The sequence below is a fragment of the Rhipicephalus sanguineus genome, chromosome 2 (genome assembly GCF_013339695.2).
Source record: "Rhipicephalus sanguineus isolate Rsan-2018 chromosome 2, BIME_Rsan_1.4, whole genome shotgun sequence".
NCBI classification, from domain to species: Eukaryota; Metazoa; Arthropoda; class Arachnida; order Ixodida; family Ixodidae; genus Rhipicephalus; species Rhipicephalus sanguineus.
The window spans coordinates 155,299,161-155,326,348 of NC_051177.1; the positions used below are offsets into that span (position 1 = coordinate 155,299,161).

The 27,188-nt window shown below is 50.1% G+C and overlaps 1 protein-coding gene across 1 annotated transcript in view; it reads right to left on the reverse strand.

Moving 5' to 3' along the window:
* LOC119383825 (venom metalloproteinase antarease-like TtrivMP_A) overlaps window positions 1-27,188 on the reverse strand; it is a 162,211-nt gene that overhangs the window by 13,874 nt on the left and 121,149 nt on the right. The window contains exons 11-12 of the mRNA XM_037652112.2: window positions 20,592-20,759; window positions 20,381-20,522 (exon numbers count right to left, since the gene is read on the reverse strand). Coding sequence (XP_037508040.1) covers window positions 20,381-20,522; window positions 20,592-20,759 — 310 coding nt within the window. The remainder of the gene's footprint in view (window positions 1-20,380; window positions 20,523-20,591; window positions 20,760-27,188) is intronic.

Genomic DNA, 27,188 nt, shown 5'->3' on the forward strand with positions numbered 1-27,188 from the left:
TGTTTGTTCGTGCTTGCGTTTGCATGTGTGCGTGAGAAATCACGGAAAGGCTAGAGGGGAGACACGACACGCAACACGTTTCCTGTCGCATTTCTTGCCCGGCCGTGGTGTGGTCTTTTTTTTAACTCTCTAACATTCCGCGGGATAGTGACCTTAGCCCAAGCTTAGTGAAGAAGCTGAGCGTCCAATAACCGACAATCTTCTGGCTGTCACACCGCCTTCTTTTATTACGATCCCGCCTTGCGAATAGAACGGCCTGCGCAAAAACGAGCAACGCCGCGTTGCCGGAGCCAATCTCGGAGGCCACCAGTAATGCACCATGACAATAACAAGCGCCGACTGCAATCAGTTCGGTAGTCCCCGCTCAGCGGAGGCCCTCGCTGCAATACTGCAGGGAACTCTATGGTCATGGAAATGCGGCATCAAAGGTGATTCGATTCGGTGACGATGCAGTTACGCGATTGGCCTTTCACGGCAGCATGTGACACCTCCTCGCCAGCGTAGGGTCATTTCTCCGCATGGTGTTTCTCCGCGGCCTCCTGCTTCGAGTGCACTGGAGGCTACTACTATACTCCGTCTCACAAGCTGGTGAAGCAATGTGGAAGCTACGGGGCTGCTTAGCCAGTGGGTGTGCGAGCACCTCACACAATGTATTCATCAGCGTCGCGTCGCGTGCTCGGAGTTTCTGTCGCCGTAATGCGCCGGGCGTGTAAAGCATGTACATGGCAGCAATCAACGCTCTTGACCTTCGGTAGCAACGGTAGCGCTGGGGACAAATTCCACCATCTCCCACTCAAAAGAACCATGAGGGGATGCAAAGCAGCATTGGAGGCGCGCAACAAGTTTTCGTTACTTTCACTCAGCGTTTCCGTTAGTGTGTGAGGTTTGTATTTAGTGTTTGTGTTATTACGTTGTGTTTGTGCGTTGCTTTCTGTTAGCGCTGGGCGTTTCGGCATCGCGACACCTGCGCTGCTGCTCCGCGGCGATCTCGATCTCAGCAGAGGTTGGAGTGCTGGTGCAACTGGCGCCGACGTTGACTTTACACATCATCTGAACGGGAGCGAAGCGAAAATGACGGTAGCCGACTGAGCGCACGCGCCTATATACAAATAAAAAAGGGGAGGGAGAGGAGAGAGTTGCTTACAGGCTTTATTTAGCTGCCGCGCCGCTGCATCACGCGGGACGAGAGGCTGCGCTGCTGTTGCAGCGCGGGGCGGGGGAGGAGAGGAGAGAAGGCGACCGAACACCTGCGTAAAGGGGGAGAGTGGGAGAGAGAGTAGGCGCATTCGCAGTGGAGCGCGGACGCCAGTACCAGACGGAGCCTCGAGCAAAAGCTGCTTCGCATCTATAAAAGTCAGCTTCACCGCAAGGGCGAAGCAGTGAATACGATATCAACAAATTGTAGTGTTATACTAAATGAGGCTAGCAGCTAACTGTTTTGTACCCGATCTCCCGTAACTACAAAACGCTCGTGTAAGGGAATAAGGCCGCTCCAGGGAGAGATGCTCTCCGCATAGTACTTCGTGTTGAGAGTGCAGCAGGTAGAAGGGTATACGAGCCGCCCGCTTTGATGGCTTTCGAGATAGCGTGCGCGCCAGCGACTTGGACCGCACCCTTCGATGCAAAGTTCAAAGTTGCTGCTCGTGCGACAACCCTCTCCGCGCGACAACCCTCCGAACGAATGCACCCTCCAAGCGACGGAGGGTGCATTCGTTTTTTTCATGCTCGTTAAAGAAGGGCGTGGCGTTTCCTGTCTACTTCGATGGCAGGCCTCCCGAGCAGGGCGATGTTATCGCATGCACTCTCCGAGCTACGGAAATGGGCCGGCTCGTTAGATCTCTCCTTCGGCCGCGTTCGTCGCCCCCGCGCGCGCGCTTTTACCTGCGGTAGAACATATGATGCGCGGGGGGATCTTATGAATGCGGACTTTCTACGGGAGGGACATGACGGCGACGGCAACGGCGAAGTCAAAAACCCATCGAGACTGTCAATGTAATTGCTGCCACAATAAAACAAAACAGCATGGCAGCATACATCGACGCTGGTCCATTGCGCCTGGAAATTATGAAATGGCCGTCGTGAGCTGTGTGGGTTGTAAGTTCTAAACCGACGCGTGTGTTTGTCTTTGCGTCCTCACGCTTCGGCCGCAATTCATCTGTGTCTACTTTCGCACTTTTCCCAAGATTCAACTCAAGGAGGCAAGGCTTAGCAGGCGTAGCTGAACAAACAGCTAATCTTTATAATAAGCACCAAACGTACCTGACACGTTGTCCTCAGCATGAGATCATACAAAGCGATAGCCGATTCCGACGTTTATTTACTGCTGTTAGGGCAGTGGGCAAGTAAGTAGCAAGCGCTAGTTCAGATCGAAGCTTGTGGTCGCGTCTGCATGGGCGTTGTCATGTTGATTCGTCATCACAATTATCGGCAGTTCCCGATGCAATAATTGAATACTTATGAGGTGCATGTGAACAAAGTTTGACGTATCACGCCTTGCTGTGACGTGGCAGGTGCCAAACAAACGCAGTTTTCTTAACCTTCTCCAATTATAATGCAATTACAAACAGAGCTATGTTTTCCTGCGCAAGCGTGTGGTTTGTTTACACCTCGTAAGATCCACTTTGCTGCAACCTGCACACCTTGCCATTTGTCTCCTCAAATCAGGACGGCTTGAAACAGGGCATGTCGAGTTAGTGTTTATTATGTGTATGTTGAAGCTATCTTTGTGCGGAATTTACCATATGATGTGTCCAGGTGCACGTAAAATACCGTAGCTACCACAGTGGTTTAATAATGTTCATGGACGGTAGTCACCGGGGTGGAGATGTGTTACCAAGCGTCAACCTGGATGGGTCTGCATCAAGTGGTGCTATAACTGTGAAACACCACTAGATATTGTGCAAGCTCTCGTATATGAATGTATATTGCACATTTCAAGAGGTCATGAGCCACATTTCCAACTAATGATCTAATGACCTTAGTATCGGAGTTTACTGCCTCCCTAATCGATTGCCGCAAAAGTTTCTCGAATCCGTCAAGAATCAGCGGAGTTAGGTGGCAAGAAGCGCATCTCATCCGGCTATCGGCCAATAAGCACGCCATGTCTCCGCGACGTCAACGTGCAGACGCCCCGCCCACCGACGAGAGTGAGAACCGGCATCTGTTTCAAAAGAGGGCGCCTGAGGAAACAGCAACTTCGCGCTCCGCTTGTGGCCTTTACGCGGCGCGCACAACTGTAATATTTTGCAGAGCATTTCTTAGCCGTGTCAGCTTTCCACAGGTTGTCTTTTTTCAACAAGCCCAAGGGGTGCTTCATGACCCCTTTAACTAATATTGCGAGGACGTGTTTCACTTTCGTGTCATACCGTTTCCTATTATTGAGGGGTCAACCATGTTTTAGATGCGAAGCAGCTTATGGCCGAGCTCAATCCGGTGGTGTGCTTCCAAACCAGCCTTATTGCGCATGCGCAAACACTCTCCACACACCTTCCCTTCACTCCACCTAGCCTCCCCCTCTCCTCTCCTCCCTTTCGCGCGCCTGTCGACCGCGTTCCCGCTCGCCCTGTGAGAATTAACGCCTAGGCTAGAGGGAAGACACGACGCGCATAGCGTCCCTCTTCGCGTTCCACGACGCTTTGAATGGATGGATGCAGCTTAGGGCGCGGTACTTCGCCCCAGCTTAAGAACCTGGTGAGCCAGCTCCTAAAGAGAATTACGCTATCTCCAGCTCAAGCGAACCATCTCTCCGCTGCTTCGCATCACCACATGGTTCCCTTAGCGGGAGATGGTGTAATTTTTTTAAATGCGAAGCATTTCTTAGCGAACTTCTGCGACTTTGACCGTATCTATCTATCTATCTATCTATCTATCTATCTATCTATCTATCTATCTATCTATCTATCTATCTATCTATCTATCTATCTATCTATCTATCTATCTATCTATCTATCTATCTATCTATCTATCTATCTATGTAGCCGCCTACGACTTTGGGCTCTCCTGCTGGTTTCGTTAATCGAATGTACACCAAAATTGGCATGGCATAACATGACTGTAGCACGAACATAAATGACGAGTCATAACGTGAAAATCATGACATGCGTGTGATGAACGACATGATATACATGCCACAGTCTTGGTGCTCTTACGGCCGTTCCGTTAACTTGATATATACCAAAATTGATACGGCGTGGCAAGAGTGTATGATGAACATAACTGACAGGTCCTAACGTGCAAATCATGACACGCATGTCATGTACAGCACGATAACTTGCCACGCTCATGGTGCGCTTGCGGCCGTTTCGCTAGCTCGATATATACCAACACTGGTACTGCGCGGCGTTACTGTGTAACGAACATAAATAAAATGAGTTAACATGCAATTCATGACACGCATGTCCTGTACAGCATGACTTACGTGCCGCGGTCATGGTGCGCTGGCGGCCGTTTCGCTGCCTTGATATACACCAAAATTGCTATTGCGTGACGTGACTGTGTGACGAACATAAATAACAAGACTTAACATGGAAATAATGACAAGCATGTCATGTACAGCATTACTTACGCGCCGCGCTCATGGTGCGCTGGCAGCAGTTTCGCTTCATTGATCTACCCGGGAAATGGTATTGCGCGACGTGACTGTGTGACGAACATAAATAACACGACTTAACATGAAAATCATGACACGCATGTCATGTACAGCATGACTTTTGTGCCACGCTCATGGTGCCCTGGCGGCCAGTTTCGCTAGCTTGGTCTTCCCCGAAATTGGTATTGCGGGACGTTACTGTGTAACGAAGATAAATAACATGAGTGGCACGCATTTTCCTCAATGACAGCAGAGGCGATGTATGCAGCTCTTTGCTGGCTGCTTCGCATTACATCAATTCTCACAATGCATGGGATCTGGCGGCTTTTTTTTTCTTTCTCTCTCTCTCTCTCTGAACTCATTCTCTCACACAACAGAGCTATTACAACCCGCGCAGGAGAAATCGGGGCACTCTTTGGGAGCGAAGTAGAAGATGACTGAGAGAAAGAAGAGGTCGAAGATAGCGCATGCCAATACATAACGATATTGTCGCGTGGTCGTGACGTTGACGAAGACAGCAGACGGCGTTTGCAGATTGAAACTGTTTACTTGGCCGAACTTGTGGCCGGAAAAATGAGAACTAGAACTACAGCAATACACGCTGTACAAAGATAGCGGCGAACAGGGCGTCGTCCGTCGATCAACTGACTAGCAGCCAAGCGCGTCGGCTTTTATACAGGCGCTATAGAACTTTCCAGCGATATCGCTGGTGGCGGCGTTATCTCTCGACAAAGCTGGAACATTCTCGTGCGGCGCGCAATCTTAACAGATTGTTCCAAAACCATCGCGAAGCTTCCTACACATCACGGCGAGGCCTGCGCAGCGCGTTGCCCACAGTCTTTGTGGGTGAAGCTTACACTCATGAAATATAAGACTCGCGGCAATGCCCCCCTCTGAAAACGCATCGTCCCGATTCTTAAAAACAGAACATGAATGCATGCAATACTAAAGAAAACTAATAAAGAAAGCAAACATTAGAGTCCTCAGGTGCGCTAACGAGCATAGTACGGTTTAAGGCGCACCACATGCGCGACCTCGGGTCGAGCTCAGCGCCTCTGGGAGTTCGTGATGCCGTCGGGGACAACCTCGTAGTCGAGTACGCCGAGACGTCGAAGTACCCTATACGGTCCGAAGTGTCGTCGAAGAAGCTTCTCGCTCAGTCCGCGTCGTCGTATTGGCGTCCAGACCCAGACACGGTCGCCGGGCTGGTACTCGACGAAGCGTCGTCGAAGATTGTAGCGGCGGCTGTCGGTGTGCTGCTGGGTCTTGATGCGCAGGCGGGCCAGCTGTCGAGCTTCTTCGGCACGTTGTAAGTAAGCGGCGGCGTCGACATTTTCTTCGTCGGTGACGTTGGGTAACATGGCGTCGAGCGTCGTCGCCGGGCTCCTTCCGTAGACCAACTTGTACGGCGTCATCTGCGTCGTTTCTTGGACGGCCGTGTTGTAAGCGAAGGTCACATACGGAAGGACGGCGTCCCACGTCTTGTGCTCAAAGTCGACGTACATGGCGAGCATGTCGGCGATGGTCTTATTTAGACGCTCGGTGAGGACATTGGTCTGCGGGTGGTAGGCGGTGGTGCGGCGGTGGCTCGTCTCGCTGTACTTCAAGATCGCCTGAGTTAAGTCCGCAGTAAAGGCGGTACCTCTGTCTGTGATGAGGACCTCTGGGGCACCATGACGCAAGACGATGTTCTCCACGAAGAACTTGGCTACCTCGGCGGCACTCCCTTTGGGCAAGGCCTTTGTCTCGGCGTAGCGGGTCAGGTAGTCAGTCGCTACGACGATCCACTTGTTGCCGGAAGTCGACGTCGGGAACGGCCCCAGTAGGTCCATCCCGATTTGCTGGAACGGCCGGTGAGGTGGATCGATTGGCTGCAGAAGTCCCGCTGGCCTAGTCGGCGGTGTCTTCCGTCGCTGGCAATCTCGGCAAGTCCTAACGTAGTGGGCGACGTCGGCAGCAAGGCGTGGCCAGTAGTATTTTTCCTGTACTCTGGCGAGCGTTCGGGAAACACCGAGGTGTCCAGCCGTCGGGTCGTCGTGTAGGGCCTGGAGGACTTCTGGTCGCAATGATGAGGGCACGACGAGAAGGTAGTCGGTTCGAAGTGGCGAGAAGTTCTTCTTCATGAGAACGCCGTTCCGTAAGCAAAACGACGGCAGTCCTCGCTTGAATACCTTCGGAACCACGGCGGTCTTGCACTCGAGGTACTCAATAAGGCCCCCCAGTTCCGCGTCGGCCCGTTGCCTTTCGGCGAAGTCGTCGGCACTTATAGTTCCGAGGAAGCAGTCATCGTCGTCGTCTTGCGGTGGCGCGTCGACGGGGGCACGAGACAGGCAGTCGGCGTCAGAGTGTTTTCGTCCAGACTTGTACACGACGGTAATATCGAATTCTTGAAGCCTCAGACTCCATCGTGCGAGACGACCTGAAGGGTCCTTCAAGTTAGCTAGCCAACATAAGGCGTGATGGTCACTGACAACTTTGAAGGGCCTGCCATAGAGGTAGGGGCGAAACTTTGACGTAGCCCAGAGAATGGCAAGGCATTCCTTTTCTGTTGTGGAATAGTTTGCTTCTGCCTTGGATAGTGACTGGCTAGCATAACTGATAATCCTTTCAAGCCCGTCAGTCTTTTGCACAAGGACGGCACCGAGTCCTACGCTGCTTGCGTCGGTGTTTATTTCCGTATCGGCGCAATCGTCGAAATGCGCAAGTATGGGTGGCGTCTGCAGGCGTCGTTTAAGTTCTTGAAAGGCTTGCACTTGCGCCGTTTCCCACCTGAATTCCACGTTATTCTTCGTGAGAAGCGTCAGTGGTTTGGCGATCCGTGAAAAGTTTTTGACGAAGCGTCGGTAATAGGCACATAAGCCGAGAAATCGGCGCACGGCCTTCTTGTCGGTGGGTGGCGCAAAGTCGGCGATGGCAGCTGTTTTCCGCGGGTCTGGGCGCACTCCAGATAAAGTGCAGCTAAAGTGGTTGCTTGGGCGAGTTGGTACGACATTATTGGAGGGAAACAGCGCGAAAGACGAAGGACCAGGCAGAGAAGGACACAGACAACAGCGCTGACTTACAACAAAGTTTTATTCGTCAAACCACGCAATATATACCTGCGCAGTGAAAACGAAAAAGAAGAAACAAAACATGACAAATCGAAGATACAAAAACTAACAGAAATATCACCAAAAGCAAGCTCATTGCGCATGCAGTCACTCTGACAGATAAACAACCTCCTTTTCTGACAAGGCACTCCAGACTTGCTGATCACATGACCCAGAAACAAGAGCTCGTCATACGCGAATCTGCACTTTTCTGGCTTCAGGGTCAGTCCAGAGGCCTTAATTGCTTGAAGTACTGCCTCAAGCCGCCGGAGATGCTCGTCGAAGGTCGAGGAAAACACGACGACGTCGTCTAAATACACAAGGCACGTCTGCCACTTCAATCCGGCCAGTACGGTGTCCATGACACGCTGGAACGTCGCAGGTGCCGAGCAAAGACCAAAAGGCATGACCTTGAACTCAAAGAGGCCGTCGGGTGTTATAAAGGCAGTCTTTTCTCGGTCTCTCTCGTCGACTTCGACTTGCCAGTAGCCGGTCTTGAGGTCCATCGACGAAAAGTGCGTCGCGTTGTGAAGTCGATCCAGGGTGTCGTCTATTCGTGGGAGGGGGTACACGTCCTTCTTCGTTATTTTGTTCAGGCGCCGGTAATCAACGCAGAAGCGCAGTGTCCCGTCCTTCTTCTTCACTAACACCACGGGTGACGCCCACGGGCTCTTGGACGGCTGGATGATGTTGTCGCGTAGCATCTCGTCCACTTGTTTCTTTATCGCGTCGCGCTCTCGAGTAGAAACTCTGTATGGGCTCTGACGGAGTGGTCGAGAATTTTCTTCTATAATAATGCGGTGCTTCGCAAGGGGCGTTTGTCGGCCCCGCGATGACGACGAGAAACAGTCCTTGTATTGCAAGAGCAGGGTTTTGAGCTGGTCTTGTTTGGCCTTCGGAAGGCTCGGGTTGACGTCAAAATCCGGTTCGGGAACTCTATTCGTCGAAGCAGGTTCGGCAGCATCGAAGAGGGCGAAAGCATCGCTGGCGGCTACACATTCGTCGATGTAGGCAACCGTCGTACCGAAGTTGAGGTGCCTATATTCGTGGCTGAAGTTTGTCAGCACTACTTTTGCTTTACCGTCACGTAGCTCGGCTATACCTCGTGCGACGCAAATTTGACGATTCAGGAGTAAGTGCTGATCGCCCTCGATGACGCCTTCAAGGTTCGCAGGTTTTTCGGTGCCGACGGAAATAATGATGCTGGAGCGCGGCGGAATGGTCACCTGCTCTTCTATCACATTCAATGCATGGTTGCCTGGCATCGCGTGGGGCGGGAGCGCTTTGTCTGAGTTCAGTGTTATCGACTCAGACCTCAGGTCGATGACGGCGCCGTGGTCACTTAGGAAGTCCATTCCCAGTATCACATCCCTGGAGCAGTTTTGTAGAATTACAAAGCTCGCAGGATAAGTCCGGTTATTGATGGTGACTCGTGCCGTGCAGGCACCAATAGGCGTTATCAGATGGCCTCCAGCTGTCCGGATCTTGGGGCCTTCCCAAGCAGTCCTAACTTTCTTCAACTGTGCTGCGAACGGCCCACTGATGACGGAATAGTCGGCTCCAGTATCGACAAGAGCGGTGACGTTGTGGCCGTCAATAAGAACATCGAGGTCGCTAGTTCGTCGTCTCGAGTTGCAGTTAGTACGTGGCGTCAGGTCACGGCTACGTCGGTTTGCTCCCCTGCTTCCAAGTTGCATGGTAAGGTCTACTTCGGTCCGCGATGTTTCGTCGTCAGGGCTCTGTCTGTTTCGCGTCGTGTCCTGAAGGTTTCGTCGTGGCGTCGTCGTCGGCGGCGTAGGATCTTCGAAGTTTCGTCGTACAGCAACCGCACCTCCATCGGTTGCTGCCCTTAGTTTTCCGGATACGCGCTAGGAGACCGGCCCCGGAATGGGCCAGTGTACTGGCGGCATTGGGGAGAGGTGTGGCGGCCTGGCGACGGCGATCGGGAAGGTCCTCGAGGGGTCCACTGCGCTTCTGCCAGATAGTCGGCGATGTCACGTGGTCGCTCACCCTGTTGTGGACGCGGCGCGTCGATGGCGAACCCGTGCAGTCCCATCTGTGGATACTGGCAGCGGCGGTAGGTGTGGCCGGCTTCTCCGCAGTGGTAGCAGAGTGGACGATGGTCGGGGGCGCGAAGCGTTGGTCTTCCTCGGCATGTATCGCTGGCCGGTTGGTGGGCGGTATCGCGTCGGTGGTGGCGGCGGCGTCTGGCGACGGTACTGCGGCGGTGTGGCGTCTTGGCGGGGGCGTGGAGGAGGAGCATGACGGCGGGCTGCAGCAGCATAGCTAATAGCTGGCGGCTGCGGCTCTGCTAGCTGAGGCGCGCCGAGTGAATGCTGGATCTCCTGGCGCACGACGTCGGCGATGGACTCTACTTGAGGTTGCGACGGAGGTAGAATTTTTCGCAACTCCTCTTGCACGATTGCTCGAATCGTCTCACGCAGGTCGGCGGGTCCTAGGGCTTGAACGTCGGCGTAGCTTGTAGCCGAGAAGCTCAAGCGTTTTCTCGATCGTGGAAGCCTCCGATGCGAATTCAGCGACCGTCTTCGGCGGGTTCCTTATCAATCCAGCGAAGAGTTCCTCTTTGACACCCCGCATGAGGAACCTTACTTTCTTCTCTTCGGGCATACTTGGGTCGGCGTGTCGAAACAGGCGATTCATCTCTTCCGTGTAGATGGCAATATTTTCATTGGGCAGCTGCACACGGGTCTCCAGCATAGCCGCGGCCCGTACCTTGCGGACCACGCTCGTGAACGTGCTTAGGAACGTCGTCCGAAAGAGATCCCATGTTTGTAGGGCGGATTCTCGGTTCTCGAACCACGTCCTCGCGGCGTCTTCTAGGTAGAAGTATACGTGGCGCAGCTTGTCCTCGCAGTTCCAGTTATTAAATGTTGAGACCCTTTCAAAGGTCTCGAGCCAAGTCTCGGGGTCTTCACATGGCGAACCACGGAACGTCGGCGGCTCCCTGGGTGGCTGCATCACGATCGCCGTAGGGGGCACTGCGTCAGTCATCGTCTCGGCGGTCGATGTGACGGTCTTCGGCTGCCTGGCGTTTTCGGGAAGGAGCCCGTACTCTGGCTGTAGTCCCTTCTGCCGGCGGCTGGTTCGAGGATTCGGGTTGTCCTTAGAGTCGTCTTCTTCGCGGCTTGGGCTTGGGTCAGCGCTCCGCGGTGGTGTCCGGATCACGAAGCAGCACCTCCACCAGATGTCACGTGGTCGTGACGTCGACGAAGACAGCAGACGGCGTTTGCAGATTGAAACTGTTTGTTTGGCCGAACTTGTGGCCGGGAAAATGAGAACTAGAACTACAGCAATACACGCTGTACAATGATAGCGGCCAACAGGGCGTCGTCCGTCGATCAACTGACTAGCAGTCAAGCGCGTCGGCTTTTATACAGGCGCTATCGAACTTTCCAGCGATATCGCTGGTGGCGGCGTTATCTCTCGACAAAGCTGGAACATTCTGGTGCGGCGCGCAATCTTAACAGATTGTTCCAAAACAATCGCGAAGCTTCCTACACATCACGGCGAGGCCTGCGAAGCGCGTTGCCCACAGTCTTTGTGGGTGAAGCTTACACTCATGAAATATAAGACTCGCGGCAATATTTTCTTTTCGCACTACCCAGCGCACGGAAAAGAATAATGAGGTCCTCTTTTAAAATTATGTTTTCTTGTTATTTTTTTTTAACACGGAGCTGTTTTACTCCGGGGTCCACCAAGACTTTTCTGATGTACTTCGGTCACGGAAATCACGTCGAAAAAATGCACACGATCAGATGACAAAGAAAAGGTGAGAAAAACAGCGGGAGTCGAACCCATGTGCTCTTAGTCTACGACAACAGATGCCGGGCATGCTATGCACTGCGCCACGGTCACACACTCTGGAGGGTTTATAAATGTGCCTTTTATATCTCACACTTTTCTCTCACAGTGCTCGGTCAGCGGGGTGGTGTCGCCGTCTGGGAGCGATAGAGTGAAATGACCGCGGCTTCCGCGATTAGCTGCTGCAATTTCGCCGTTGCTAGGCGCCCGTGCAATTCGGCGCGTTTCCAATAGAAGTGCGAACTTGTCGACGCCTTAACATACCGTGAGGTGGAGACATTAGCTCTTAACCGCGGCCTCGCACATAGCCTCCATCCATATTATTAATAAGCAGTTGCTCGTTGTACGAATGCAACCAATGAGCTAAGCTCCCTAGAAATGGGACGCAAGCGACTATGTACGTTTCGACACTTTTTATTGAGCTGCGCGCCTTGTTTTGGATGGGAAGCATCTTTTGCGCTGGGCTTTGTCCGTAGGTCCATTGGTGACCGTCCGCTTTCTAAAACCTACCATAGCCATCCATAACATAATGAGCGCCCGCTCGCACCAATGAGAGGTCTTCTTCGTCTTGTTCTTCGGCCGCCTTGATGATGATACGTGAAGTGCGCACGCTCACGTCAAGGAGAAGTCTTCTTCGTCTTGTTCTTCGACCGTCTTGATGATGATACGTGCAGAGCACTTTAGGGGCTCGAGCTACCGTATGCTGTTCTAGCTTGGCGTAACGCAGACAAAACCGCGTGTGCTGGTATGCGCTAGCGCGTTCGGGCCTATGTAAGGGGCTGAATAAGACGCTGTGGCCTCTCCCCCTTACACTCTTTCAGCAATCATGTGATGGCGTCGGCGAACGAGATTCTGCAGCCACGCGATGAACCAATGCGTTGTATCCTAGGCAGAACTCACTGGCACGAGGTAGCGCGTTTGGGTCTGTGTAAGCGGCTTGGTAATACGCTGTGGCCTCTCCCACTTACACTCTCTTAGCAATCACGTGGTTGCGCCTGGGAACGAGATTCTGCAGACGCGCGATGAACCGGCGTGGCCTGCTCCGATAAGATTTTGGGACGAGTAAGAGCAACAGAAACTACAGTGAATTCATGGTGTGCTCAACATGCAAGTACGCGTTAACATCGTGCAAGGGGCCCGTGATGAACGGCACTTTAAGTCGACCCACGCGCTCCTTCGCATCCCCACATCGTTTCCTTTAGTGGGAGATGGTGAAATTTTTCTGCGCAACGCGCGCCTTGTCTTTTTTTTTCTTTTAAATGTCACACGAAGAATGGCAAGCAGCTCAATTCTTGCAACGCGCCGGTCGAGCGTAAAAGACTGACGAAACAAACTCACACATGACAATAGTGAACTAACAACAGGTACAGCTCGACACTTGCAGCGCACTGCTTAAACACAAGGAAGGGCATTCGAAAAGAAAGCGCAGGTATCCGCCTCGTGTGCTGCTGCTTTGAGTTGTACTGGTGGCGCCACCAACGGTGAACGGTGGAGAAAGGTGGATACGCGCGGCTCATAGAAGCCGTGGGCAAAGCGCTCGTTACTCGCCGTTTTTCTATTCATGTTTCATTCTGGTTTGAGATTTGTACTGCCGACGCTGCTCCACTAGACAACCATGCCGTTTGTTACGTCAGTTGTTCCGTATTATTTGTTTTAAAATGACAGGCCCATTTTTTGTGCGTGCGCGCGACGCACTGCGTACGCTTCTTACGTGCATGTGTCCAAGTTGTTTGCGTGATATTTTAACACAGATGAAAAAAAAATGTTCCAGTACAAAACAGCATTCTTGTTTTATTGAACGCCCCAAACAGTACAACAACAATGAATATTACGGCTGTATGCCTGCTTAAGAATCGCACAAAAGACACGCGTTTTTATCTTCGCCCAACAATCGTAGCACTCAACTAGGCCAAGAAAACCAAACCAAAATCTAACTCGCTGAACGTTTCAACAGCCGTCACACATGTGCATAATAATGCGTGAACGTACTTTAGTAAATGACCACCAAACATTCGCACAGCGCTTTTTTTTGTTCACAGACCGTGTTAACATATGAGAAAGTTCTAACTGCATTGCAATCACATATTTCGGAATATCTAATCACTTTCACCATTGAAGCCACAATCCTCTAACACATGCGCTTTAAATTGAGCATGGCATTACTCAGACTTAATAGGAAATGCGCACGCGTGGCATTACTCAGATTTATATAGGAAATGCGCACGCGTGTAATGTATCTCGTATGCTAGATTCTCCTTTGGTACGTGCAGCTCAACATAAAAAATCACACCATCTCCCGCTAAAGGGGACCATGAGGCGATGCGAAGCCAGATCACTTGCACGATCGCGTTCCGTTGGCGTTCGTTGGGCATGCTACCGACCTCGCGTCGTGGAACGCGAAGAGGGACGCTACGCGCGTCGTATCTTCCATCTAGCCTGGCCGTTAATTCTCACAGGGCAGGCGGGCGAGAGGGGGGCAGCGTAGGAGAGGAGAGAGAAGGGGAGGGGACGCGCATGCGCTCGAGCACATCGCGGCGTTGCGCAGGAGAGAATTCCGGCATGTCTAGCCAAAGCCACCTAGTTTTGGTCTAGCCCGCGTTTCAGAGGAAGAGTGGAAAGGGGGAGGGAAGAGGGGTATGGGAGAAAGGAGGGGAGAGGGAGAGTGGACAGGGAAAGTGGAGATGGAAAGGGGAGAGGGTGAGTGGAGAGGGGGTGTGTGGCGAGGGTATGCGCATGCGCAGCAAGGATGGTCACGCCGCACACCACCACCACCACCACCACCGGATTGAGCTCCACCTTAAGATACTTCGCATCTAAAATACGATTCTAGAAGTAATGATCGTGGAGTAGCGAGCGTATAGAAAAGCAACTACTTACAGCTTCACTTACCTTTCCAAAAACGGTATTCCAATTGCAATTCAATATTAACCGACGCAACAACGATAACAACACACTTGTTGCACGCAGGCGTACCAGGTTGACGCGCGAGGCCAAGCGCGGTATTTTAAGTAGCACAATCGTGCGCGTACAGTACGCTAGAATACTCTGGCACAATGTCGTCAAGCTTGCAGTCACTTCAGCGGTTCCCACGATGTAGCACCAGTTGACGTCCTCGCGTCATCAAACTGCTACGACGCCGAGACTACACACACAGCTGACTTGGAAAAACGCGGTCTTGCAGGAGGCCATCTTGTCCAGTAACCACCGGACAAAAGTACACAACTGAGGCGTCTGAAACATTGCCGTTGATGAGACGGAGGCTGAACGAAATCGGGGCATCGGGGTTCATCGTCCGACGTGTGGCCACCGCCTTACACAATATTAACGTTGCAACGTCTAAGGAAGACGGGTCGCAGGCGACGGTCCCAGCCGCATTTGTCGGGTGCACTGTCGACTGCACAGTGCACAGCGCGCGCTCTCACGGCCACCGAAAGAAATAAAAGAAAGTGGAGAGAGGGTTCACCTTGGAGCATAGCATATCGGTGGAAGCAAGAGGATGTGTTGCGTCGTCGGTGTGGCGTATTGTCGAGAGATGGCGCTAGTTTGCTTTTGCGCAACGGAATCGCAAATTTCACTCAAAATGCACGGGATCCTATGAGGGGTTGCGAGAGGGTGCAACCGCCTGAGCCGAGCGGTGGCGCCACCATACCGACGCACGAGGCGGATACACATCACGAGTGCGAATTAACAACTGTTACGGATGTGACATCTTCGTGTTTGAGCAGCGCGCTACAACCCAACGCTCTTCGAGATATTTTTTTTAAACCCTGGCGCGCGGAGGGACCCCTCCGCGCCTCCTGCCGCGTGGTCGCGTTCGACGCGTTGTTTACTTAGGGTGCCTTGATGCGCGCGCCCCCGGAGGAGCGGCCATCGAGGCACTGTATGTTTACTCAGCGTTCCACATTGTTAGTGGGCACAGAAACGAGCCAGTTTTAGGAGCAAAGCTCCTTAGCCGGTACCCCTCCGCGCCGTCGAAGCTCCGTTATCTTTAAGCAACGCTTTAGGTTGCAGTGGCCGGGATTTAAGATGGAATATTTAGGCCTTGAGACGTTTGGTTCTAGCGCACCAGAAATTCGAGGACAAGATAAATAAGCTCTGCGCACAACTAGTTATAATGGTCGTCTTCACTTTCACCAACTTTATCGTGGATTGTGAAAGGACAACCATCATCAGTAGCAGAAGGTCTCACCGCCCGGCGTCGGCGCAAAAAGACAATGAAACCTGCGCACGCCAAACGGCACGCGCGGCGTTGCGTCGCCGCTGTCGAAGCTCCCCCGCCGCATCACTGCCCGCACCCCTCTGGCACCTGTCCGCCTCACCCTGCGTTGCGCGCACCGCACTCACTCGCTCAGTCGTTGCCGCCACCGAGCGCAGCAAACGCTCTCCCCACCCGCTCTCCACCCTACCGCCTTCATGAAAGCCAGCAGCGTGAATCTCTCGGGCGATTCGGCATACGCTGATGCAGCCCCGAGCTCTGCGTTTCATTAACGTTAAATGGTGTATTTAAATGGATGTTGTTGTTCTGTGCAGCCGCGGCGTGTGGCCGGGTTCTTTGAAGCGGCGCGCCGCGGAGCCAGGTTGAAATCCCGTTGGCGTCCTTCGGAATTTTTTTCCTCATTATATTTCTTTCTTCCTTTTTTTATTTATACACATGTATACATATCCGTGACATCACGGTGACGGCAAAAATCAGCCGAAAGTGTTCATATAAATGTTGTCGCATAACAATTCAAAAAGAGTTGTGACGTTCGTGGAAGCATATTATAACAGGTGACTTTAGGGCTTCTCAGCTGATGTGAAGGATCTGTACAATTTTTGCTGCAAAATGGATTGTCAAGTTGTGTTCAACCATGCAGTTATGAATTTGGGAATGTAACGTTTAGTACGAAAGTGTGCGCTAGTGCAGAACGTTTTTTAGAAACTTACACATGTACTTGAACTCTACCTCTGTGGAAAGAAGTAGTACCATACCAGCAGAAACAAGTAGTATGTATACGTTCCTGCTTATCCCCAGTTTTATGCAACACGTATTTAGCCAAATTAGGCAGATATAGGTCTGCCGACCACAGGGAGACACAGGTTGTTAGAATTTTCAGTGTGGATCATTTTAGGGCCTCAGCCTTTCGTCTCATGTCTCCAGTAATCTCATGTCGTCACTTATCACTACTCAGGCGAAGCTATCTGTTGCATAGCCATGCATAATATAGCCACGTACCACACAACCCTGTTTAGTAGTATATTATAACAAGGAAGCAGGAAAGGAAAGTGACGGTGATTAGGAGGAAAAGGAGGAGGAGGGGTAGGGTAAAACACTGCATAGCGTGTGTAGCATAGTACAGCAAGGAGGTGTGAAAATAGAGTGACGGTGAGGACGAGTGCTGTGAAAGTGAGAAGGGAAAGAAGGAGGGAAGAGTATTCATTGCATTGGAGTCTATTGTATAGTATATCACGATGGTGGGAAAGGGAGGTGAAAGTGAGGAGGAGGGATATGAGAAGGAGAGGGTGAAGCGTATCATTACCATGCCAATTATAGTAGGGCAAGGTGGTGGAAAAGGGAAGTGATGGTTAGGAGATATTGGAAGGTGACGAGAACGGAAAGGAGGAGGGTAGGGTAATGGATATAGCCGTGTATAGTACCGGTACGTCACGGTTTGGGAAAGAGAAGTGAAGGTGAGGATGACTGGTGCGGGCGCAAGGAGGGGGAAAGTAGGTGCAAAGTAGGAGGGGAGTGGGCGCCAGCTTCAACTAACGTTCCCACGCACCACTTTAGTTATGGTTTTTGTTGTACATTCAGTGCCACTGTCCGAGTTCACAGCATTTGTTTAAACTATCGTTTTCCTTATTAGATATATTCTTATGCATTAAAACATATAACACAGAAAACTACTCTGTTATTCTCGTTCTCGAGCAGTTTACAGCCACGACCGCCAAGGGCATGCCCAGCGCACGCCTTGGAATAGCCGCAGCCGCCGCGTTTGTACGTAAAGTTTATTTTAAGGGCCCGTTATAGTTGTAACACAGTATTACATAAACATTGTCTGATATAAGAACTATATGTTGTACTACTTAAGTACCCATCGCCATTATAATCATTTCCAAAGTGCACTTTTCTTTCTCGTGTAGCAGCGCGCTGCGAATGTGCCATTCTGGGAGCGTAAGTGTACTCGCTCAAAATGACACAAAATTTGCGAGTGACACTATATTTGCGAGATTAGAGGAACCACCGCCGGTCCGCTAAAAATGAAGAAGGCAAAGGGTAGCCCAACAAATAGCAGGCGACGTTAGTGGAGCTGAAACACCCTTCAGTACATACCGTAAGTAACTGAAACCGGGCATGTAGGGAAGAAGAAGAAGAACCACCGCAGGGTAAGCTGCATTCCGACGCAGTTTTCTCACGACGTTAGTGAAGCTGAAGCACCCTTCCCTACATGCCCGTTTTCAGGCTAGGATCCAGTAGTGCCCCATCACAGAAACCTCTGAAAACAATGTGGCGAATGACCTCGGTCAAGCCCTTCTTCTTCTGTCTCTTCTTTTTATGTCCCTCATTGCCATTAGCAGCGATTTTGCTGTGGAAAACACCGGCACACACTGTATGCTTCACCGCTGCCCAGTTTTTAGATGCGAAGTATCTTAAGGCGGAGCTCAATCCCGGTGGTGGTGGTGGTGGTGGTGGTTGTGGTGTGCGGCGTGACCACCCTTACTGCGCATGCGCATACCCTCTCCACACACCTCCTCTCCAATCACCATCTCCCCTACCCCTCTCCACTTTCCCTCTTCCCTTCTCCTCTCCACTTTCCCTCTCCCATACCCCCTCCCTCCCCTCTCCACCTTCCCCTCTCCACTTTCCGTCTCCCCTCCCCCTTCCCCCTCTTCCTCTGAAACGCGGGCTAGACATGCCGAAATTCTCTCCTGCGCAACGCCGCTATGAGCTCGAGCGCATGCGCGTCCCCTCCCCTTCTCCCTCATCTCCTACGCTGCCCCCCTCTCGCCCGCCTGTCGACCGCGTTCCCCGCTCGCCCTGTGAGAATTAATGGCCAGGCTAGATGGAAGATACGACGCGCGTAGCGTCCCTCTTTGCGTTCCACGACGCGAGGTCGCTAGCATGCCCAACGAACGCCAACGGAACGCGATCGTGCAAGTGCTCCGGCTTCGCATCACCTCATGGTCCCCTTTAGCGGGAGATGGTGTAATTTTTTTTCTCTTTTTTGTCTTTTATATATCTGGTTTTCTCTCTGTATATTTATTTCTCTTTCTCACTCTATCTTTAATTCTCTTTCTCCCGTTCATTGTATCTCTTTCTCTGTAGCGCTTTTTATTTGTCGCTGCCTCTTTCTATCTCTTTCTTCTCCTTCTTGCAATCACCCTCTGTCTCTCTATTCTAGGTTCGGTTATCGTTAAATACCGTTTTAAGCGGCTTATGTTCTGTGATCGATACACGCATTAAGTTCGTAAGTCTCGGCGAATGTCTTCCTCCACCGTAAATAGACTACATTTGACCTTTTCCGACTGCATAGAGTAAATAGCTACATACACAGTGCTCAACAACGGGTTACCAAACACAAGAACGACTTGCAGTGGAAAAACAGTTCACTATCTCCCACTAAGGAGAACCACGTGGGGATGCGAAGGAGCGCATGGGTCGACTTAAAGTTCCCTCCATCAAAGGCTTCTTGCCCGATATTAACGCGTCCTTGCATGTGGAGCACACCATGAATTCACTGTAGTTGCTGTTGCTGCATGTATCATCAGCAAGGCGGTCGAAGAACACGACGAAGAAGACCTCTTGTGCGCGAGCGCGGGCTCAATAAGTTACAGATGGTTATGGTAGGTTTTAGAAAGCGGAGATTCGCCAATAGAACTACGGACAATGCCAGCGCACAACCTACTTCGCATCTAAAAAAGCTCATGGCACCCTTACGCATTCATATAAGACGACTGGAAAGCGAACGCCATCTTGTTCATCCAAGTCGATGTGTTGACCCCGCCCGCCCTCCCTCTGAAATCTTTCTGCGCCCAACGTGCTTTTGCACTGCCTCCACGGTCGCAGACACCTCGGCTGGTTTCGCATTGCCTCCGTGATCGGCCCACCTTTGACGAGGCAATATAAAGTCACGCTGAAGTCACGAATTTCGGCGATCTGTGACGACATGTTGACGTCACATGGTGATGCCATCACTTGATTCCTTTTTCCAGCACTCGTGTGGACGCCGACTGGAGACACCGACGCCGGACGGCGGTCAATTTCCCCGTTTGATCAGTCATCTAAGGCTTTCGCCTTGATATCTTTAAAATATGCCGAAGCGCCTTTCTACTACAAGACCAAAAACCTGAGTACATTTGTGGTGGGCTTCAGGATATTGGTCATAGGCCAGCGATCAGTATTTTTGAAAGATTCACAGATAATAGCAAGAACGGCAAGCGCGTCAATTTTGGACAATGCCGACACACTGCAAGCTAAATGCTTGTAAGGGGTTTGTAGTATTGGTGGTAATTCTTTGCACGTTCCCAGCAGGTGACCTGGACCTCAAGGTGAAAAATACACGCCATGTAACTCGCTTTCCATCGCATCTGTACACGTGTACTCACGTGCTGGCGTTTCCCCTTCTATCACGCGGTGCATATCACGATAACTCTCGCCCACGCTGTAGGTGTATAACTTTCGCCGCAAGGCAGGGCTGAGAATCCTTCCCTTCTTTCCTAGGTTGTCATTCCGCTCTATTTGGTAATATACCTGATGAGGTTTCTTTAATGCTCGATTTGCTGCCATTAAGTAAAGCATGTTTAAGTACCGGTTACCTCTTCGTTGGCGGAGCCCCCGAGAAACGACAGCGTCACAGGATGTAGAATTTTTGTATTTTATATAAGAGAAACGTCAACTTACTTTGTCTAGCTTAACGTAGGTGTATTCTGCATTCATTAGTTCGCAATATTTTTGACGACTCATCACGGTGCCTGGGAGTTTGGAAGTATATATTCCGGTATTCAGGCGATTTTTTTGAATGAGGCACCGATACTCTGGGCGACTGCAAAGAAACGAATCCAGGTTCGAGGTGCTACACAAGCTCATTTTGAGTCAATTGCAATTTTCTTACTTGTACATATTCGTAATTTCTCTCTTGCAGCACTCGGAAAACCTGAACCTGTTATACTCGTGATGCTTGTAGCTCATGATGTAGCCATTGTTCCAGTCGCAATCTTTGGACCCAATGTTCCCGTAAACCCAGCTGTCGGCACCTTCTCCATCGTGTTGACAGCCTAGACTGAAAGCGAAACAATCAAAACAGTATTTTCTCAGATACAGGAATAACTATATTAAAGTGGTGGTAAATAGAAAGAGCACTGAACATACTACCAAAGGTTTAGTGTGTTATTACCAGATGTTTTACCGAGTTTGGAACATTGCTCCATGAATGAATGTGTAGAACCAAGCAAAAGCCCGAAGCCTAAGCCATATGTGATATGCGAACTGATATACTGGTCGAAACTGAACCACAAAACGAAAAATAATCTGAGGACTAAGCGAACATGAGCCGAAAAACAAATGACGCGGTTGAGTTTGGAACAAAAGGAGTCAAATGTTAATGGGCGCAAGGCCGCCATGCGCTCGTTGCCGCTATTCGGTCATACTGCATCGTCGCTGTCATCGGTACAGGACTTTCCTAGAACTGATGCGTGAATATTTGGTTATATACATTGCAGGCTATTTGCCTACATTTCTTTCTTTTTTTATTAAAAATCCGCTTTCGGAGTAAGCGCCATTCGTCCTTTCGAAGCCAAGCACAATGCAAAAGACCTTACTTTCGCGGAAAACTGCGATTCAGGATACCTCACAATGTAATTCTACAAAAAAACAAAGCAAACATCCAAGGCATTCTCCGCTTAAAAGTGCGTAGTTGATTCCTACAATCAATAAATGGCAATATACTAGCCAAAAAATTGGCCGCGTATCTGCGTGCTCCGCTGCAAATGCCGTATAATCACGATAGAGGAGGCGCTGCGTTAGAGTTAATGTATATGATACCTTTAGGTAGCAGAGTTGCGCATAGATCTGGCAAGCAACCACAGTTATGCGGCGAAGCCGCTCTCTGTGTTTGCTGGCGACAATTGCCTACCGTGTCGCCGATCGACATGTTTGGCGTGTCGAAAACCGGTGATCAACTTAACTGTCGATGCCTGGTGTCAATCCAATTCGCTGCAGCGGAGGTGTAGAGAAACAGAAAAATTGACCCAAGTGGCAGCTTCTTCGCAATGCAAGGTTGCTAGCGGCGTTTGGAAGACAGATGCGCAACTCTGCTACCTAAAAGTAGCAATACAGTAACTCTACGCTGCGTGAGATATGGACGCTTTCTGGCAATACGTCGGGAAACATGAGCGTGTGCAGAGGGTTTCCTTCCCCCGTGGGCATTTGTCGGCGCGCATAGCATGGCATTTTCAGAGCAGCTTAAGGAACTTGGGTCTTTAGAATTACGTATGTATTTATTTTCTAATAAAGGAACGCACCACCTAATATCTACCAAGTGATGTTGCACCTCAGAAATGCGTAATATTTCATTTTGATCGACAACGTTCACAAGTATAAATAGCCCTACCAGTTCAAAATGGGTGGGCGGTAAGCAAGTGGTTCAACTTTGGCCGGGTCGCTGAATCGGGTGACAGACCGACAAACAGGATGACAGAGAGACAGACGGATAGACAGATAGAGACAGACTAAAATTTTTGTGTTTAAGTTACCCAAGAAAGACTATCGTCTTTAAAAATGTAGAAGTACGGAGGAGGATAGAAGCTTGAAGAGCTGAAAAATTTATCAACACGGGATGTCGCTGAATCTGACGTTTTGACAAGTGGACCTGTCTTCTTCAAGGATGCAACTGTTTGAGTTGCAGCCCTGAAGAAGTCAAGCCCGCTTGTCGAAATGCCGGCTCCAGCGACAACCCGTGTTGATGTTTTTTCATCCCATTATACTAACGAGAAACATTACGCATGTATCACCATTTTCAGATAGCAATCCCCACTGCATTCTGAAGTGAGCGTTGGTCTTGGGGTACCAGAGTACTGCATGCTTTAAAAAAACATGGCTGATCCCCCCGTCATAGGAATCGGCATAACACGAAAGTGAAACGTATCTACGCAGAAGTTGTGCTTATTCTGCAGTGACATATGAGAACTTGTACAATGTCTATTCGTGTTTGGCGCCTATAGCACCGATTGGTGTGTTTGCACCCATGTTGACGCCTAGTTCTTAGAGGTTCTTCCCTTGAGCCGCAAACGCGGGCGTCCCGCTGGCCTGGGTTAGAGTGTACTTGGAGAGAGGCCAGCGTCTCGCTCCGCCAAGGCACGACATTCGCCCGTCGAAATCTTGTCCTTTCTGCAACACGTGTTGCAGCAGTTTTGTCAGTCGGTGCTCTCGCAATCGAAGGAGTCTGCGGCGGAGCAATCCCGTTGGTGCATGTGGATGCTAGTACTCCGATGAGCCGGCGCACGCTAACACAAAGCGAAACGCAGAGACCTTAACTGCGTCTAGGGTGCCTCGGCGACGCCAGCGCGGCCAGTGTCCCTCGCTGGTATCGAGACGCTTTAACCATGACCTCCGATATTGTACGCAATTTCGGAGTAAGCGCTAGTAAGTGTCGATCGTGACGCATTACTTCTTTTCACCTCTCACAGACGGCGACACCACACCCCGCTCCGCCCCGCCTACCTACATAGCCGACAGAGAACACCGTGCGAGAGAAAATGTATGAAAGATATAAGGCGCGTTGGTGAGGGGTCCAGCAACTGTCAAACTAGCTTAGTTGGTTTAGCATAGGGCGCATACCGTCGCGGCCGCAGCGTCGTGGGTTCGATTCCAAGCGGCGGATTTTCTTACTAGTTTTTTTTTTCTTTCTCACCTGTTGGCGTCCATTTTATGAACACTATATGCGGTAACGGAAGTACATGGTGGGCCCCGGCTTAAAACACTTTCGTGTTAAAACATATGAAACTAATAGGCACACCTTTAGATTACAGCCCACATTTTTTAGATGACATGATTTTACTGTGATCGATATTGCGAACGTGCTATATCAGATAAGGCTTACAATTTCAAAGTATCTGTTTATTTCTACCTGTCCACGGCGCTTGTTATAGTCCCGAAAATTTGTGTTTGCTGGCTGCTTTGGCTGTTTATCGCATCCCTGACTTGTATAGCAAATATTTTATAGACGTCATGGGCAATTCTACAATAATATCCCATGTTTGATTCAATGTTAAGCTATAAATGCAAAACTATTCACTACTGAAATCGTCGGACTTATAAAGACGGAAATTACATTTATATATTTTATTGGCTTATGTGCAAGGCAGTGAAACTGTCACTTAGTCTAAGCAGAAATATTTGTTACAGTGGAGGGAGTGATTTAAATGGGGACTGATATCAGTTATTTGGGTGTGTTTATTTTGTATCACACATGACGTTGTTCCTGAATAATCGTTCAAACAAATGGGGAATAATTGTTGCCGTTCAGTGTCTCACCTTTATGCAGTTCCTAAGTTCACATATGTTCAACATATATCTAATTAAGTACTGAGCAATGTTCGTGGGCAAATTGCAGGAAACGTTTATTGTATTCGATTTCATTGGATAATTGACCGCCGCTTTTTTCTAAAATTCACATTCGGCTGAGCTCCGCAGTTGGCCTGTTATAAAATGGTGGGCGCATATGCAGGGGCTGAGGCCTACACCCGTCAGCCCCTACGTAGGTGCCGACATGGGCGCAATAAAATAAAATATTTTATTTTTATTGCGAAGTTAGATTGAATGCAATACCACGCAGTCACCGGTTTCAAAGCAAATAAATTTTCAGCTATCACATTTTCGTCATGCAATGTGCACAAGCAGTCTATGTGACCTACATGTGTCTACATGTGCATATCCAGACAAGTTCAAGAATGTGATCGGCTACATTTGCCTCATCTACTCCGTCTGAAATTTCACACTCCGTGCTTACGCTCGCGCTGATTGGACCTTCCAGATTGCTCGAGTCGGTATAGGCCGCCTTAGGGCCAATCTTTACCAGAACTGATTTAGGGAATAAATTGTCATGCCAGCAATTGTTATGCACTTTTGGTTCAGCGCACACTCAGAAAGGCATCGGCCACGGGTGTTGCCATTTTGTTTTGGAGCTTGAACTTCACGACATTTATATATGTATAGAAGTTCTTTGAAGGGAATTTTTCCTGATGCATCTCTGTAGTTCGCCACTTCACTCCAGAATGGCACGACATCGGAAGTGTTCTCCGATAGAACCAGTGTTCTCTTCCCCATTGGAAGTCAATAGCAGTGATAATCTCAGCTGGTACGACGAGATCACTTCTAACAAAGATCAATGACGAAATTTCCGCTTTCAGTTTCTGGTACACACCACTGTTGAATTCAGTCATGACGGCCGCATTATCAGTTCCCGTGCCTCGCATATTGCTGCGGTCCAGGCTAATCCTCTTCGCACACGCCTTTATTGCATCTACTATTGACTGGGCGTTACAGTGCTGAAGCTTTGCAAGGGTCAAAAAAAATCACAGCATAGCCACGGAGTGAATGATGATGAGTGGGCAAAGCTGCGGAGGTTCATCGGTAAACCGTGAATCTTCCGTGAAATCTGCCCAGTACATCATCACCGACGTGTGATCGGGCGCGTTTATACTAAAGGTTCGATGAGTTATGACGACTTGCAGCTCACTTTAATTTTACATGTACGCTGTGAATTTTCATTGTTTAGAAAACCATTGCTTTAGAAAACATCTGGCGTCTTTTTGTTAAGCAGCTGGCGTCTTTTCGTTTTGCTTGAGAAACATCTGGCGTTCTTTCGTTTTGCTTTTACAAAACATCTGGCGTCTTTCGTTGGTTTATTTCTTCAATCAACGGCGTTTTGAACAAAATTTTTATTGTTTAATCACGCACAGGAGAAATCTCACCAGGCACTACCTTGGAGGTAAACAATGGCTGCTAATGGTAATGAGAGACAGAAGAAGTCGGCTTTTAGCTAACACCTACACTTCTACTTCTACTGACGTTTACTACTGGAACACGCCAGTGGCTGCTAATGGGGAATGAGAGACAGAAGAATTCGGCTTTTAGTTAACGCGCACGCTGCGAATTTCTTATTGTTCAACAACGCACAGGAAAAATCTCCCACCGGCACCACCTTGGAGGTCAAAGCGTAAGACTGGTTGCGCACTACGACTACTACGACTACGACTACGACTACGAGGGACGAAGGGGTGCCGCCTTAAGGAGCTTCGCCCCTAAAATGTGGACATGACACTGCTCTTCCTCTCGCTGTACAAAACAACTGCTACACCGAGCACCTCGGTAGTGCTTATGTCAGTGGATTCATCCAAGATAAGGCTGCCCCGAGGTCGTTTAGCAGATCGTTGAAAAAGTGAGATGTTCTTCGCGATTACACTACACGATGGAGATGACGATTGTTTGCAGCCTCACTGAAACTGTTTCTGCGCATCACACCGACATGATCCGCGGACATAACGGAGCACTGACAAATAGAGCTATTGAAACCTCTGCAGCGCTGGCGTCCTCGTGCTTCACAGGAAATATGAGAGTAGTTTGTCTCTTAGAAGACAAATTTTCAGTCGCAGAAAGTTGTTTTTTCGTTGCAACTTGGCTGATCAAGTCGGCATGCTTTGCAACAATTTCACACCTGCACGCACGGCACGTTGCCCTGGTGGAAACGGAACTCACTTCGGCAGTCCAGTCTCTGAATCGGTGACGCTTGAGCCACTCCCTTCTGAACTTTTGAGTGAACCTTTTCTTGGTTCGTCCTGTTTCCCACGTGATTTCTGTCCGCCTCATTCAATACCACAACCGCATGCAGCAGTTTAGCAGGCTGTAGGTCAGTGTTGCCAACTCAGATTATAGCAAACTTTCAACCAATAGTGGTCAAAATAGATGTTTTAGAAACAAGTTAGAAAACCCACTAGATTTTATATAAACAAGCTGGAACATCCTGCTAGTGGCTAGACCATATTATTGCCAGCTAAATGGCCACCATAAAAATCTAAATAGAGCGGGGAAAAGGCTAAGTAGGCAACACTGCACTGTACCCCGAGGGCAAGCGGGCCCAACGCGAGCGCGTTCTTCGTTGTCATCCTCCTCGCAGCCGCCGCAATCTCCAGCGCCCCCATCGTATTTGTCATCATCATCATCATCAGCCGGTCTACGCCCACTGCAGGGCAAATGCCTCTCCCATGTTCCGCCAATCAACCCGGTCCTGTGCTCTGTGCTGCCACGTTATGCCTACAAACTACTTAATGTCATCTACCCGCCTAATTTTCTGTCTCCCCCTCGCGCCCTTGCCATCTCTTGGAATCCAGTCAGTTACCCTTAATGACCACCGGTTATCCTGCCGACGTGCCACGTGCCCAGCCCATATCCATTTCTTCTTCTTGATTTCAACTATGATATCCTTAACCCCCGTTTGTTCCCTGACCCACTCTGCTCTCTTCCTGTCTCTTAAGGTACACCTATCATTTTCCTTTCCATCACTCGCTGCGTCGTCCTCAACTTAAGTTGAACCCTCTTTGTACGTCTCCAGGTTTCTGCTCCGTAGGTAAGTACCGGTAAAATGCAGCTGTTATATACGTTCCTCTTGAGGGATAGTGGTAGACTACCATTCATGATTTGATAATGCTTGCCG